The sequence below is a fragment of the Spodoptera frugiperda genome, chromosome 7, assembly GCF_023101765.2.
Source record: "Spodoptera frugiperda isolate SF20-4 chromosome 7, AGI-APGP_CSIRO_Sfru_2.0, whole genome shotgun sequence".
Taxonomy (NCBI): Eukaryota; Metazoa; Arthropoda; class Insecta; order Lepidoptera; family Noctuidae; genus Spodoptera; species Spodoptera frugiperda.
In genome coordinates this window covers 1,569,823-1,585,614 of record NC_064218.1, presented here as the reverse complement: position 1 = coordinate 1,585,614, position 15,792 = coordinate 1,569,823, and the positions used below count along the sequence as shown (strand labels likewise).

Here is a 15,792-nt window from a genome sequence, read left to right as displayed (position 1 = left end):
CTTAGCTGGTGCGGTGGCTAGACAACTGACAGCCATGCAATGGAAAGCGAGTACAAGTTTTGATTGTTGCACATGAAAACTTCCTCAAGTTTTCGTGTGATCTATAAATTGGTGTTTCAGGTCTGGGTGTCATGTGTATGTGAAATTGTATGTTTGTAAACACACCCACAACACAGGAGAATCATAGTGTGGTACAATGTGATTTAAAAAAAAAATTGTTAGGTATAAACTAAATACGATTTGGAAAATAGCCAAAATAAACATTAATAAAAGGTCTGATAGTTTGTTTATTGAATAGGCTTCAAAACTGCTGGACCAATTTGATAAAAATCATATCAGATTTTTTTTAATGCTCCATAGTAAGTAAGATAAGGTAATGCATCCTTCTAAAAATAAAAAAAAACAACAACACAGTGTGACAAAAGTTAGCAAGTTTATAAATAAGAAGACATTTTCTTATTCCAGTGCATACTAAGAAGAAAAACAAACAATAAATATCCCTAGCTACCTACTGTTTTATCGTTATCTAGAAAATTGGCATTAGTACAAAGTAAACTCGTAGAGGTCAATGTTCTTGCAAATAGAACAGATTCTTCTATACATTTTTATTTGTTTATTTACTGTTTGAAGAATGACATTTTTATTTGCTAGCAAAGTATAAAGATATTATATGAAACTAAAATTTGCTTAAGCATTTAGGTACTTATAACTATCAAGTCAGAAAATAAAATTGATTGTGACAGGCGTGAGGTTATGTATGTATGTACATAGCTTAATATCTCTGTCTATACTATACCAAAATAGTACTCAATACTTACACTGAAACTATCCATTAATAAAAAGATCCAATCATTCTCAATCAGACGTGTAAATGTGACCAATAAACATCTGCACATTCAACTAAACTGCTTCAAAAAGGATTGATAATAAAATGCAAATGAATTGCTAACTCCCTCTAACTTAGAGGAATGTTTAATTTATTCCCTGGCTATTCTGTGTCGTCTAGATACTGGAACGAATGGATCGTAGCTAGAAGTGACGATTTAATAAAAGTAAGAAATTGTATTTAGAAATTCTCTTTAGAAGTATCAAAGTATTTTAGTCAGATGGTCTCAATTTTTTGTCTGTTTACTAGTTTTTCGTTTACAGTTTCGCTCGCTCTTACGATTTATGCAATTAAATCTTTCTTAAAAATCATGTGCAGTTAGTAGTTTTCACATTTATCTCGACGAGAAGTGAGTGGAGATTTGAATTTGACAGAGGAGAATGGAAAACAACCCCTAAACATGTAAGTATTGGGACAAGAATGGAATGAGCGAAGATAAAACTATACCCTATTTTTTAAGGGGGGAAAATAATCCAATGACTTCGCTCGCCAGGGCGAAGCGAGAGGGAGTGTCAGACTCTTACTGACTAAAAACTACCCTGTTCCTACTCCTGCTTTTCGAGCCGGAGCCCCGTTAAACCCGCTAGGTAATCCGCAATTTCGGAACTTTACCCTACACTAGGGATTTTTTGCGTTTAACGCTTAAACGTATTCAGTAAAAGTCTATTTCGGTTTAGCATAAATTGTTTACTAAACAAATCATTCCAAGAGAACTTTGATTGGAAATTCAACAGAAGTACATTTCTGGCTATTCAACCATTCATTGGGTAAATACAGACGATATTTTGGACTATCATGATAAAGATGATGATGATGATAAACAAAATGGATACCTTCATAGTTTCCTTTGACATTCAAAGACAATCAAATACACATGACCTACGTAAGGAGAATCATGGCAGTAGTCAATGAATGGACTGAATACACCATCACGCCTGTATAAGTCAGATCACTTCATTAGTAATCGTATAATACGTGATCTTATTGGTTAATCGCTGCTAACTAAGGTCTGTGCTACTTTAGAGGATTAATTCACTTGGCGACTAAACCTTATAAGGTAACATTTAAGGCTTCGTTTCGTATGAATAATGTAGGAAGACCTATGGCCTTTTAGAAATAACTAATGGATATAAATTGTTAGTATTAAGGAACGAAAATAAATTATTTCTCATTTCTCTTAATTATAGTGTTAGAGGCGGTGTGGCTAATAAAGATCTTAGAGACATAGATAGATAGAAAAGTATGTTTGAAATAATTAAATTTTATAATTTGTTAGTGAATTTATTCCTAGATGGCTTTTGTTAACGTCATAGTGTCAAGAATCTAACTATCCCAATACCCAATTTCCCGACAACCTGAAATTCCTAACCCCCAAAAGACTGGCCACGCACTTGTAATGCCTCTGGTGTTTCATGTCCCATGGGCGGCGGCGATTGCTTACCATCAGGTGATTCGTCTGCTCGTTTCCCATATACCTACCATATAGTTACCATAAAGAGATATTCTAAGGACAACATATGCAAAAAATACAGGTCCCTATTAAGCAATGATTTAGTGTCAATCTTCGCTCTAACCTTACCATTTGTGCCAACGGTTTGGCAGGAAATTGGATCGGCCCATGTCCCTACGGAAATCATTGTGAATTCAAAATAGCAGAAACATATAATTTTATATGAATATTTTATTTGCTACAGGATTTCTAAACATCTGCGCCCATAAAAGAATATTTCGGTATGAATGTTAAAGACATTTTTGAATTATCCAAACCAATTTGTGGTTTGTCACGTCAAAACGGCTGAAGAAATACGGATGAAATTTGAAACAGGGGTAGATTATGGTCTGAAATAAAACATAGGATACTTTTATGTCACGGGAACGCAGCGAAGCCGCTGACAGACAGCTAGTCTTTAATAAAAGTTAGTTAAGCTTAAAAAGAGTTACAAAATAGAAAGCCTTGAATAAAAATACCTGTGCAAATGACAGGCATTTTCCACTAGTCACCCCGCAAGGTCAACGTCAGACCAAAAATATACCTAAATTAGTGCTTTTGTCGTCACAAAAGAAGTTTAGAATTCCATCAGAACCTAATTACGTAACTATAGACTAAATTATTAAGCAACTCCTACACAATTCAATTACTTTCTTCATCTAAATGTATTATATCGATCGCTTAGATCAATTAGCCTAGTAACCGTCGATATCAATTTTCATAAGATCTTCCTACCATATAAAACACTACTTACCAATTCCCCCCTTCCCAATCTTCCCAATCCCCAATTCCCGAACCCTTGAATTCCTAACCCCCAAAAAGCCGGCAACGCACTTGTAACGCCTCTGGTGTTTCAAGTGTCCATGGGCAGCGGCGATTGCTTACCATCAGGTGATACGTCTGCCCATTTACCGGCGTGTTTCATAAAAAAAAACTTACCATTTGCATAATAGTCAGCCATTTCTTATACTTGATAAGTATTGCCTTCATTTTGGGGCTTCCCTCGGCTGACAGGAGGTAGTAACTATACATGATAACGTGAACAGCGTTGTTTATCATCGGAGAGAAAGAAGTTATGCCTCCTGTAAACAGAAAACATCCTGCATAAAATATTTACAGAAAAATGAAGCTATTTGGACGTTCGTGGTAGGTTTTTTGATTACAAGTTTGCATCAAGAAATCAAGAACTGGTTTGATTGTCTCATAGAATATGATTATTATTCCGATGAGCGTCTTAGAACATCATCGATATTAAAATAATCTGTGATTAATGATAGTGAGCGCGTGGATGAGCTAGTGGTCACAAATGCGAAATTTAAGTCTTTTGGAATCTTAAGAACGGTTTATGGAGGATTTGTAGTTTGAAACTATGCGATAACATGCTTAAAAGAAAATACCAAAAGCACTAAAATGTTTAATGACTAATAACAACGATACGGAGCTAAGTGATGAAGAAAATTAAATCAAAGTTTTACCTCGAAACTCAAAATCGAATTTTCCACCCGCAGCTACAACAACGATATTAAAAAAGATTCCGCGATAAACTCAGCGGCATTGAGAATAAATTATGTAAAATAGAAAACAACACAAGTTTACAAAGATGCAAACTGATTTAATAACAACATTGATCCAGATTTTAGACTACACAAACTGGTTAGCCAGAACTTGAATCTAATGACTTCACAAGTGGTTCCCTCGTAAAGCAATATGCTGATTTAATGGTGCTTCGAAGACCCAGATCGAGTCTCCGGCCTGAGGGAGGGAGGTGACTAAGAACCACCTCCTCGTGGATGTAAAATAAACCTCTCCAAGTAATTAGATACTTTATAGTGTTGAAGCGAAGTTCTAAGCCATTTATTTAGAACAGCTGTTTTCATTTATTTGCAGGCTGTTTATAGTGGAGTGCCTGGAGCATTCAAAACCGTAAAACCTCGGATTAGAGTTACAGTGAATGAATTAATATGATCGATGTGGGATATTGTTTTTTAAACTATAAATTGCAATGTTTACCCAAATTTTTTTTGTGCACTCCATTTTTTTATTGTTTAAACAAATTATTATAAAAAATTAATGTTTGACCTTATATTTTCACATTAAACAGTATTTTTTTTTATTTATGTGTTAAATCTTACCTGAGTAGACATATATGAACATTTTTCAAAGATACCTGTGTATAAAAATAGCAGTATCTCGAACAGGTAGAAAAACGTGGAGGGGAGAGCGGAGCGACAGCTGCTATGTACAATGGAACTTCTTGGCCAGTTTAATTATAAATGAAACGCACTTTATTGTGTACATTGAAAAAAATACGGTAATTAATTATGACTAATGAAAAGAAAAAAAAATATTTGTACAAAATCTGTTTATTTAAATATATTACATGGTTGTCTACATCAAATATTTTCTTCTACTTCATCTATCTGTATAATAGGTGAAGTATTGGAACAACTATTTCCGCTGCACTGTAAACATGATACACTGCAGTATAAACTACACTCGCGAGCAACCAAATCGACTCAACCTACATGTGCGCATTCGAAGATGTTTTCTTAAAAATATACTGAATTGCTTTTAAAAACCGATATACCATTAGAAAGCTTACAACTTCAGCTTTATATTGGTACCATTATTATAAAAATTGTATCAGTACTTTTTAAAATATTTAACTTAATTCAGCGGACTAGAGTATTTGCTCACTACGACACCAACAAGTTATAACACAAACTACCCCTATAAAACCTCCACATTAAGGTTAACTTTATCTGTGGCTTATCGAAAGTTGATCGTACACATCTCCGCAAAAACGCTTCATTTTATTTCCAAAAATTTTGGATACGACACCAGAAGAAGCCGCTCAAGTCGTTGCTCTACTGGAACAAGGACTAAGTCAGCGAAGAGTTGCTGCCTCGATTGGAGCATAGAACAATGGAGGCCAGTCTTATTAACTGCCGAATGCAGAATGTGTCTGCACGGTAGTCGTACGGAACGCCGGGCGAACTGGCCAGGTGTTCTCGGGCAAATTGAATGCGCGCTTGCCGATGGCGGGTCGTCAATTTCGGGCCTGTGGTAGGCCGTTTAGGGGTGAGGTTGGCTTCCTTCAACCATCTCCGTACTGTCCACTCGCTGACAGCCACTCTTCGAACTCTTCTGAGTTCCTGTTGAACATCGACACCGGTTAAGTGACGATTTCGTAGTGAAGTTGAAATAATAAAACGGTCGTCTCTCTCCGAGGTGGACCGGTGGCGGCTTATTCTTGGTCTTTGATTGAAGGCACTAGTATCTTGATACTACCTGTACCCTCTTGATACTGCAGATTGGCTCAAACTCAGATGAGCAGCAACTCTTCGCTGACTTAGTCCTTGTTCCAGTAGAGCAACGACTTGAGCGGCTTCTTCTGGTGTCGTATCCAAAATTTTTGGAAATAAAATGAAGCGTTTTTGCGGAGATGTGTACGATCAACTTTCGATAAGCCACAGATAAAGTTAACCTTAATGTGGAGGTTTTATAGGGGTAGTTTGTGTTATAACTTGTTGGTGTCGTAGTGAGCAAATACTCTTGTCCGCTGAATTAAGTTGTTAAATATTTTAAAAAGTACTGATACAATTTTTATAATAATGGTACCAATATAAAGCTGAAGTTGTAAGCTTTCTAATGGTATATCGGTTTTTAAAAGCAATTCAGTATATTTTTAAGAAAACATCTTCGAATGCGCACATGTAGGTTGAGTCGATTTGGTTGCTCGCGAGTGTAGTTTATACTGCAGTGTATCATGTTTACAGTGCAGCGGAAATAGTTGTTCCAATACTTCACCTATTATACAGATAGATGAAGTAGAAGAAAATATTTGATGTAGACAACCATGTAATATATTTAAATAAACAGATTTTGTACAAATATTTTTTTTTCTTTTCATTAGTCATAATTAATTACCGTATTTTTTTCAATGTACACAATAAAGTGCGTTTCATTTATAATTAAACTGGCCAAGAAGTTCCATTGTACATAGCAGCTGTCGCTCCGCTCTCCCCTCCACGTTTTTCTACCTGTTCGAGATACTGCTATTTTTATACACAGGTATCTTTGAAAAATGTTCCTATATGTCTACTCAGGTAAGATTTAACATATAAATAAAATAAAAAACTGTTTAAAGTGAAAATATATGGTCAAACATTAATTTTTTATAATAATTTGTTTAAACAATAAAAAAATGGAGTGCACAAAAAAATTTTGGGTAAACATTGCAATTTATAGTTTAAAAAGCAATATCCCACATCGATCATATTAATTCATTCACTGTAACTCTAATCCGAGGTGAAAACCCCCAGGCGCTCCACTATTAGATTTAGATATAGATAGGTAACGCTATTGAAATCGAGGATAAAGTGAATGACTCACTGAAAACCGACGTGAAACAACGCTTGCGTTGTGTGAATGAGGTTACCGGAGGCCCGATTCCCCCTTCCCAATCCCCGATTCTCCAACAACCCTTAAATTCCTAACCCCCAAAAGCAACGCACTTGTAACGCCTCTGGTGTTTCAAGTGTCCATGGGCGGCGGCGATTGCTTACCATCAGGTGTGATACGTCTGCTCATTTACCGACGTGTTTCATAAAAAAAAAAATGATTTAACGAGGTGCAAAGCTATTTCTAAATCTATTTTGACGACCAGTGGACCGTCATTGTGATATAACCAATGCTCATTCTAATAATGATACGCACTGTAAAATAATAATTCTGCCGACACAAAAGAAGTTCAAATCACTTTGATACAAAGTGATCAAGTACCAATGGAGGAAGGCAGAGTACATTCGCAGTGAAAGTAAATTGATTGATTGAACCATCTTCTCAGTACTTCCCACGATACTTGTTAAAATGTCAGGCCATGGTGAGTGGTAAAGTTTGGAATGATAAGGAAATTGGGTCAAAATTTACTGGAGTATAAATGAACAGAATTGATTCGTTAACATCGATATAAGGGTGTAAAGGGGTCCTTACCTAAGTGTGCTTGCTTAAAAGTGTCGAGGGTCTTAAATTGTATTGTTAAATAAAATGGTTATGTATCGAAAGAAACCTCTAAGTTTTCCTCTGGAAAATCCTGGTACAGTGAAAAACAAACTCAACCATAATATGCTTAAAGCTTCTGACCAACAAACCAACGACCAAAACTGAGTGTTAACTCTAAAATATATGAAAGACCTTCCAAAGTTCTTTTTGAGCTTAACATTTTTCTTGGAATCTATCCACAAAGATGCGTCTTAAAACTGACCTTAATTCGTAGATAAACCTTTGGAAAGTCGAAGTCGTGATTTTGTTCCTCGTGCGGCGTAGTGTTAAAATCAATCGGGCACGTTTCCAATCTCGGGCGATACCTGACCCTTTTTATCAGAAAAATGGGCCTAAATCACCCCTGTAACGCCGAAATTATCGCTTGATTTGTTTCGAGGGCTAATTTAGGAGTGTAGGTGGGTATTTTGTGATCAGGTTTAAAATAATAGCACCGTTTATTTTTGTTAGTGAAATGTTAGAGGTCAGTATTAGAAATTCTCTGTGAAATGGTCGTGGTGCCTAGAATTTTATAGTATTCTTCTACTGCGTATTTGTTCAGTGGAATTCTAGTCTACACTCCACATGCATGAAGTATTCAGAGTTTTGAAATATACCAGCAATAAACAAGCGTTATTTCATTTTGGCACACCTGGCGTAATTTGCATGCGCTCTCTAAATGAGTTGTCCTATATTGAAATTACAATCATCCCAGCCGTCGCTTCCTTGAAAGTAACACGGAAGAGGAGGAGAAGATTTTCTAATGACAAGGGATTATGAACTTTATAATTAGCATTTTCGGGACCGATCGAAGTTGCCTTTAGAATTCTGCTGTGGGTGATTCTTGTGTGTCTGCGTATAAAGTCCAATATGCAATGGTTTGCAAAATTTCGTCTTCATTTGCACTGTCCCGAAACTTCTGGGTAAGACATGTCTGTTAGCAGTGAAGTGGGCGGGTGCTTGTTTGTTTACTGGAGCTTGTACCAAAGCACCTTTGTCCTCCAAGGAATGTTTGTTTTGTTCATCCATTCGTACACACTGCTCCTGAGTACTAGCCAGACACAATAAGCGGGCTGTGCTGGGCGTTGGTTTAAAATAGGCACGCAACCCGTGTCGTGTCTAGCTATTCTAATTATAAATGTCGCACGTTTCCTTATCTTTTGAATAGGTTACGTCAACCTTATCTCGTATTTCTATTTACATTCACCGTAATTATTACTTACATATTTAAAGAAGCGAAAAAATCCGCTCCATTCTCATCCATTCAGCATAGTTATCGAGTCAAGATGTTTCCTTTCAATTAGATGACTTCGCGGTTAGAAACCTTTCATTTGATTTGGCTTCACTGCAAATTAAGTGTTATGAGAGCCAGTCGACAAACACGAAGAGTATCCAATGCACACACATTATACGGTGTTATACAATAACATTTAATATGATATCACCGTATGAAAGGTCTCACGCGAATCTAGGATTGCTCAAAAATTCACTCTCTCTCGTAGTTTATAGAGTTTATTTTGGGTTGTCGGATATGCGGTCAGAGCCCAACCCATCACTTTCACTGGCTGACCATCGCTATCTTGGTAATGCTTGTCCAACGATAAACTACTAGATATTGTTTAGGGTCAGTTTTATCAGTGAGCGTATGGGCAGAGATAACATCGAGATGTAATCACCTGTCAAAATTACGGAACTCGCGAATCGGAGCACGAGTTCTTGGATGGAAAGTTATTTGGAAGATGGAACAACTAGCTTAGAGTAATCTATCATCATTTGTGATGCTTGAAATATTTACTTTTCATTACGTTAGCTTACTAGCTTTTTATAAAGAATACTATATTTTATTACATACTAGCGACTCGCCCCAGCTTCGCATGGGTGTAATGGTGATATATTATGCATGTTTTATACATATAAACCTCTTGAATCACTCTATCCATTAAAAAAACGCATCAAAATCCGTTGCGTAGTTTTAAAGATTTAAGCATACAAAGGGACATAGGGGCAGAGAAAGCGACTTTGTTTTATACTATGTAGTGTAGTTCATGTCTCACCTAACAATAACCAGGCTTATCTCTCTGAGATCTCATAAGCACTTCAAAGCGCTTTGCCAAACCACGGTTGTGACGTCGGCTTAGGTCTTGGCTTATGTGAGCGAACTACCCCTTTCTGCATTACGGGTAATGGGCACCCGCTATATGGGTCACGGATTCATCTCGACAGGGAAAACGTGGTCATGCCTATGCATGACACTTTGCATATTTTCAGAGACTACCACTGTTGCATGATTTTATAATTATTGTTACGTTGCTAAAATTAGAATATGGATTAAAATAGGGTAGATTTTTAATTTTAATGTCCCTCTTGTAGATTATTTAAAAATTACTATTTTAGAAGATATATTGATTTAAAACATCGTGTGACGTCATTTCTATGTACGTTTTATACGTAAAAATTACGTACATATTTGCTTGATGTGCAGCGATTGGTTGAGACAGCAAGACGACATTAAATTGTGATTAATTATACTACAGATAGCAATTTATCTGTCTGTTCGGTTTATTATTAGATGTGATGAGAAGCTTCGAAGCTGTCAACCTATGGGTTAATTGCTGTGTTTGGGTATTGATGAGTGATATGGTATTATTGATAGTTATGGATAGTTTGCAATTAGGAAGCTTTAGGAGACTTTTCCAACAGAGATGTGCTATGCTACGTTGCTGTGGATGCCTTTGGCTGCCACCAGTCATATTCATTGGTACACATAGCTTAGCACTGGTCGAAACGGATTCAACTAATATACGTTTTTATATGGAAAGATGCGTGCTATATCTTCCCTACTATCTATAAATAGTATACTCGAGCTGCGCATCTTCCTCGCACAGTTACATAGCTTAGTATCGGTGGAAACAGTCACATAGTTTCACAGTTTTTACATTGCACATCTCTGGTAGAAAAGCACCCTTATCCTGGATAGAAGTAGGGACTTGGTGGATTCTACTTATCAGTGGTTTTACACAATGCTGAAGAATTTAATTTTAATGAGGCACTTTATGCTTTCAGTTATTTAACCTAAATTACCTATTTTTGTGTCAATCCTTACCATCTAACGTATAACTTCGATAAATATGAGATAGACAGCAAAGGTACTTGACGAACGATTCGTATCCTCCCATTCCTTTCAGGATTGTAGATCCATCTCTCATGGATTTATGGCTTTCCCTAGTACCGTACCTTTATTTAAGGGTTATTGGGCGAAATAAACATTACTAAGCGTACTAAAAGCTGATACGAATGATAACAGCTATCTGTAGGTAGGTCCCGAAAGTGCGGCGCACATTAAACTAAGTGCAAACATTCATTTCCACGGTTTTTATATTGTTGTAGTTTATATTGTGAATGTTGGATTTACTTTGAGTAATTGTTGGGCTTTGTTTTATACAGGACGTACCTAGGTACATGTCACCTGTGTCCCATTGGTGTACTGAGGGCTTAGTACTTTGTTTTACGTTTATCAAGATGAGATAGAAACGTTTCCGCGTTTAGCGCTCTGATTGGCCTGCTCCAATGAACCAACCAATCAGATAGCTAAATGCGGTAACGTTTCGATGTCGTTAAACGTAAAAGAAAGTCATACTATAACCCTCTAATACATTAACGTACAATAGGTTTAAGAAATAACTTAATATAGTAGATGAATAACTTTGAATAAGCAAGAAGGAGCTGCTATTCCATCTTGAATAACAATTTAAAAATTCGTCGTGGACATTCAAATAAAATATGAAATGATTTACACAACTGGGTTTTAAATAAATCTCTACAAATCCGAGCCAGTTCCAGGGTTTGCGTACATTTGTAAGAAAAAATGCTCAACATCGTTGGAGAAACAAAAAGAATACTTAATACTGTTTCTATATTTAGCTCTGGTGCAGACGAAAGCCTCAGGCTTTCATGTTTTTAAAATAAAACCTCCATGTTTTATTTAAGGGCCGTCCCTCCGGCGAAAACATTCAAATGCTTTATAAACAACGTTTGGCGACTGCGACGGAGATTGATTTAAATATATTATGGTTTCGTGTACGCAAGCGATGAAGTCAATTAGTCATTTTTTGGGACATTTTCGTTCATTTCTTTTGCGCCTACCACACGTGCATGCCTGACCACAGTTTTAATTGCACATGCTTGTCGCATGAAAAGACTGAACACGGATGTGTCTACCACACGGCACAGTTAAGTACGCGCAAGCCACATTCTTGTCGACATCGTCGGCGTGGAAACAATGTTTCCCAATGAAGAACTATTGCTTGCGCATGCCAGAATTTCAAGCAAGTTTAAAAACCATCAAGCCAAGCATTGGAGTTTGCGCATGCTACCGTTTTACCAACTACACGCACAGTGTTCAGTGTACAAGCTGGCATGCGCAAGTAAAACTGCGGTCAAGCATGCACGTGTGGTAGACGCATTTGACGATTTATTAGGTTATGTAGACGAAGAGAGTATGGAGATATTTATTAACCGACTTCCCAATACAGCCGATATGTTGTTTTTTCTTTCTTACTCATGATAAAAATGAGATTTATGAAATATTTTCCATAATTATTTTTAATTTGCATTTGATCACCACAAAAAGACCAATCAATAAATTTGGAATTGAAAGAAGGAAGGTCCCTTACCCAACTACTAAAATATTAGGCAAATTTAGATACACAGTACAAAGCTGTCAGCGTCATATTTATGTGAATTTATTATCGTTCTGCAATTTTCTAGTCAAATTTAATCGCGTAGACATTAAAGTATTAAGTTTCTGAACAAACCAACCGCGGTTACCTGCGGTAGTTTAGTCCAAAGTTTGGCGTTTCAGATTCCGTAGGACTGAGAACAACAATTATTTTAACTAAGTGGTTCGCTTATAATACTGCTGAAGGTTTATTAAATTCTAGCCGTGTTTGAATTGAATTAATTTGGTCCTTTTGGACATTTGTCTTTTTGTTACAATTAAAATGGTCTGTAGTCTTTATATATAAACAGGGTTTATGATTGTTTGTAAATGCTTTTTTAAACGTTGCCCCACACTAGGATTTTCTCCCTTGTCGTGGGAGTGTTTACAAACATACAAGTTCATGACACCTAGACCCGAAACAACAATTTGTGGATAACACAAAGAGTTGCTCCGTGCAGCAATGGACCCGCTACACGGCAGCCAGTTGCCCAGCCACCACGCCAACCGTGCAGTCGATAGTTGAAATGATTGGCAATTTTTATCTCTTAGACACGTCACATTATACGCCCATGTCCAAATCCTCATGTTACACAGTCCAAAACACTTCTAACTCGGAGTCCTATAATCTCCATCTCTAATTTCAATCTTCAATCAAATAAAGTACATCCCTGTAAAACTGAAAGCTATCCTCCATCCAACCCACCTTTGATCATAAGATTACATTCGCTCAGCTGAACATGCTGATCTTCAAAGAAACCTCGGAATACTCCAAAGCTTTTGACCAACGTAATTGAATAATAATGTCTTAATAAAAGGTCTCATGAGATTATGACAAAGTAATACGGGTATATTAGACCGATGTCCCGCCTTTATTAGGTTAGGTGATTTAATATTAATGGCTTTTGCAGCGTTAGCCAAATTTTTGTTTAAGTTACATTTTGTTTTGACTTTAAAGTGGGTAGGTAACGTAGGCGGGATGTTTAGATTTCTCTGTATACTCAAATCTGACAAAAGGTCCAAGGTTTTAACATAATTTAAAAAATACTGTGACGTCGCTAACCTTTATAAATGTTCAGGTTTTTTAGCCTGTTCTGAAAAACTAGACTAGACATATTTCCAAAATCCGTACTACCTATTAAAGGTTGCGCCATTGTAACAGCAAATAATACATGCACCCGGAGCTGCTGACTGCCTAGCGAGTTACCGGGGTTTCGGCTCGAAAGGCAGGAGTAGGAACGCGGTAGTTTTTAGTCAAAAGGTCTGACACTCCCTCCCGACTCGCTTAAGGCGGGAAAAGCCATAAATATAATACATAATTTTTTGTACAATAGACACGTTCAGATCACTATACACTAAAGCTGAACCAATGATATGTCCCTATTATACAACATGTTATGGGGTAACCTCCATTAAACCCGGTTTTATGGTTATTAACAACCTCTATAAATAGTTCAGCGTAATCCCTATAACCACATGTCGTGTCTGTAGCCAATCAAATCTGGTTTATTAATATCGTCGCGAATATAATATAGACCTGGTAATTATGTATTGTGTGCCCGATGACGTCACGCTTTAGCCTCCAACATTACCTATGTAGGGTATATTTTTATAGGGCGTACTTAGCCTGTTGTAGCATTAAATGGTACTTGTGAGGTTTCTTTCGCGTTATGATATGATGATTTATGACTTTCGTACCTATACAAGTTAAAGTGCGATAGAATAGAATATTACTTTTCGAGGTTCTTGTTATTGTTGTAGTAAATAGGACGAAATTTTTCATGGAAGATAATTGGAAAAATGATTGGCTTACTTGAGATCCAAATAATGGCTGATCTAGTTTTAAGTTCGGTGCTGTGTTACGTATCATTGTCGGATAAAGCAGAAGAATCTACGTATTTTTTTATTGTGCGTCATAATGAATTATTGACAGTTTTTAGTTAAAAATTACGTATGGTCATTATACGAGTAACCGATCCCGTAACCGAAAACCATTTCATAATGATCAGAAAAACTTTGAGAAAAATATCTCAGGCGCCAAATTTTAGGCAGTGTCTAAGACTTCATGTCATCAAAACTTCAAAAGTTATAATAAGTTAGTAAAGCAGGTTGATTTACGATGAAACTTTAATCTTAGACAGGTGAGGAACTTGACTGATTATCCTGATACTGCAGACTAGTCTTGATTGATTAACCCTTGCTGTCACTCTGTCGGATAGGCGGACAGAAGTCTGCCAACTAGGAGCTTGTTAATGATAGATGCGCTCATATGAAGAGTAATATCTGTCATATGAATTAGTAAGTCCGTTGTTACATTAAGTAGCAGGAGTTATTAATTGTCATGAGGGGTTTCAGGTTGATCGGATGGAAAATAATGTGCGGTTTCCAATTTTTCTGTATCGATCCCAAAGTTTATACTATAAAAAATAAATTTTTGACGAAAAAAATGCATTTTGATACGGAGCCTAAAGAGATAATTCTCATACCAATACAACGTCTGTAAATATTTCACCTATATTCTGACATTCTACTGTAGATATGCACATTAACGTAAATTCTGAAAAACACATGAAGAATTCAATCGTTACATATTTCAGTGTTTCTTCATAAGGAATACACGTGTGTCGCAGTGTTATAAAAGAGAAGCACCCACCCTTTGTAAACAACATTAACTTGGTACCAGCCTCTATTGACTGTGGCATATACCAATTTTTGTGTACACCATACTCGTAAACCAAACCACAAACGTTCTTGCAAAATGAGGGAGCTATTTCTAACTTTATTTGGCTTTTTAACAATAATGCGTTATTTTGTATACTGCTATGAGTAATAGCAGGGCTTATTGTTTACTTGATACACAATACCAGAGGCAAGGACTGCGTTGCTATCCATGTCAAAATATGTCTATTTGTTTCATTTGCAACAAAATGTTTAACATCTTTAAACTGTATCCCTAAAATACTTTTCCTAACCCAAAGTATTACGAACGGGATACCTTTTGCTTGGTAGCCTAACTTTATACCAGTTTACCAACCCACCAAGGCAGTTGTTGTTAATTCAGATGAAATATTCAACTGAGTCCCCGGTAATGAAACAAAGTTTTGGGAGATCGTGCGATTTCCAAATTATGTTTTGCTTAGGGGTAAAATGTTACTTAGTGCTACCAATTTTCGCCACAAGGGTCTAACATGACTTTAACGTCTGTTTTTCCTAAATTGGTACGCATGTGTACAACTGTGGCTACCTGGGTAAAGAGTATATTTCCTTTGTTAGTTTTGCTGGTTTTCATACACCTAGATAAGTTTAGATTAAAAAGGACTGGTAACAGTTGAATTTTAAGATTGAAAAGTCCTATTCTCTGATTTTGTGACTTATTTTGAAAACCAAATTTTTGCAGACATAGATAGCCCTCTGATGTACCTAAATGCTTCCAAGTTATGCATGATGTGATTAAACATAATAGAAAATAATAAAATGAACAAACATTGAAATAAGGACAATCAGATTGATTTGCCTCAAGGCATTTGACCTTCTCTAGTTCATTATTGTTTTTGCTCTTATTTGTCCTCAAGATATCACGAACGTTGTTGGAACAATTTTCTTCCATTTCTTTTTCATTAGTTTGTTCTATGGACACAATGTTACGCAAACTGTGAC

At 36.4% G+C, this 15,792-nt stretch overlaps 2 protein-coding genes across 2 annotated transcripts in view; one reads left to right on the top strand and one right to left on the bottom strand.

The window, feature by feature from the left end:
• LOC118265836 (oxysterol-binding protein-related protein 9) overlaps positions 1 to 15,792 on the top strand; it is a 116,325-nt gene that overhangs the window by 1,663 nt on the left and 98,870 nt on the right. The gene's annotated exons all lie outside the window — the stretch shown is intronic.
• LOC118265839 (elongation of very long chain fatty acids protein) overlaps positions 1 to 15,792 on the bottom strand; it is a 37,086-nt gene that overhangs the window by 318 nt on the left and 20,976 nt on the right. The window contains exon 4 of the mRNA XM_050694919.1: positions 3,315 to 3,457. Coding sequence (XP_050550876.1) covers positions 3,315 to 3,457 — 143 coding nt within the window. The remainder of the gene's footprint in view (positions 1 to 3,314; positions 3,458 to 15,792) is intronic.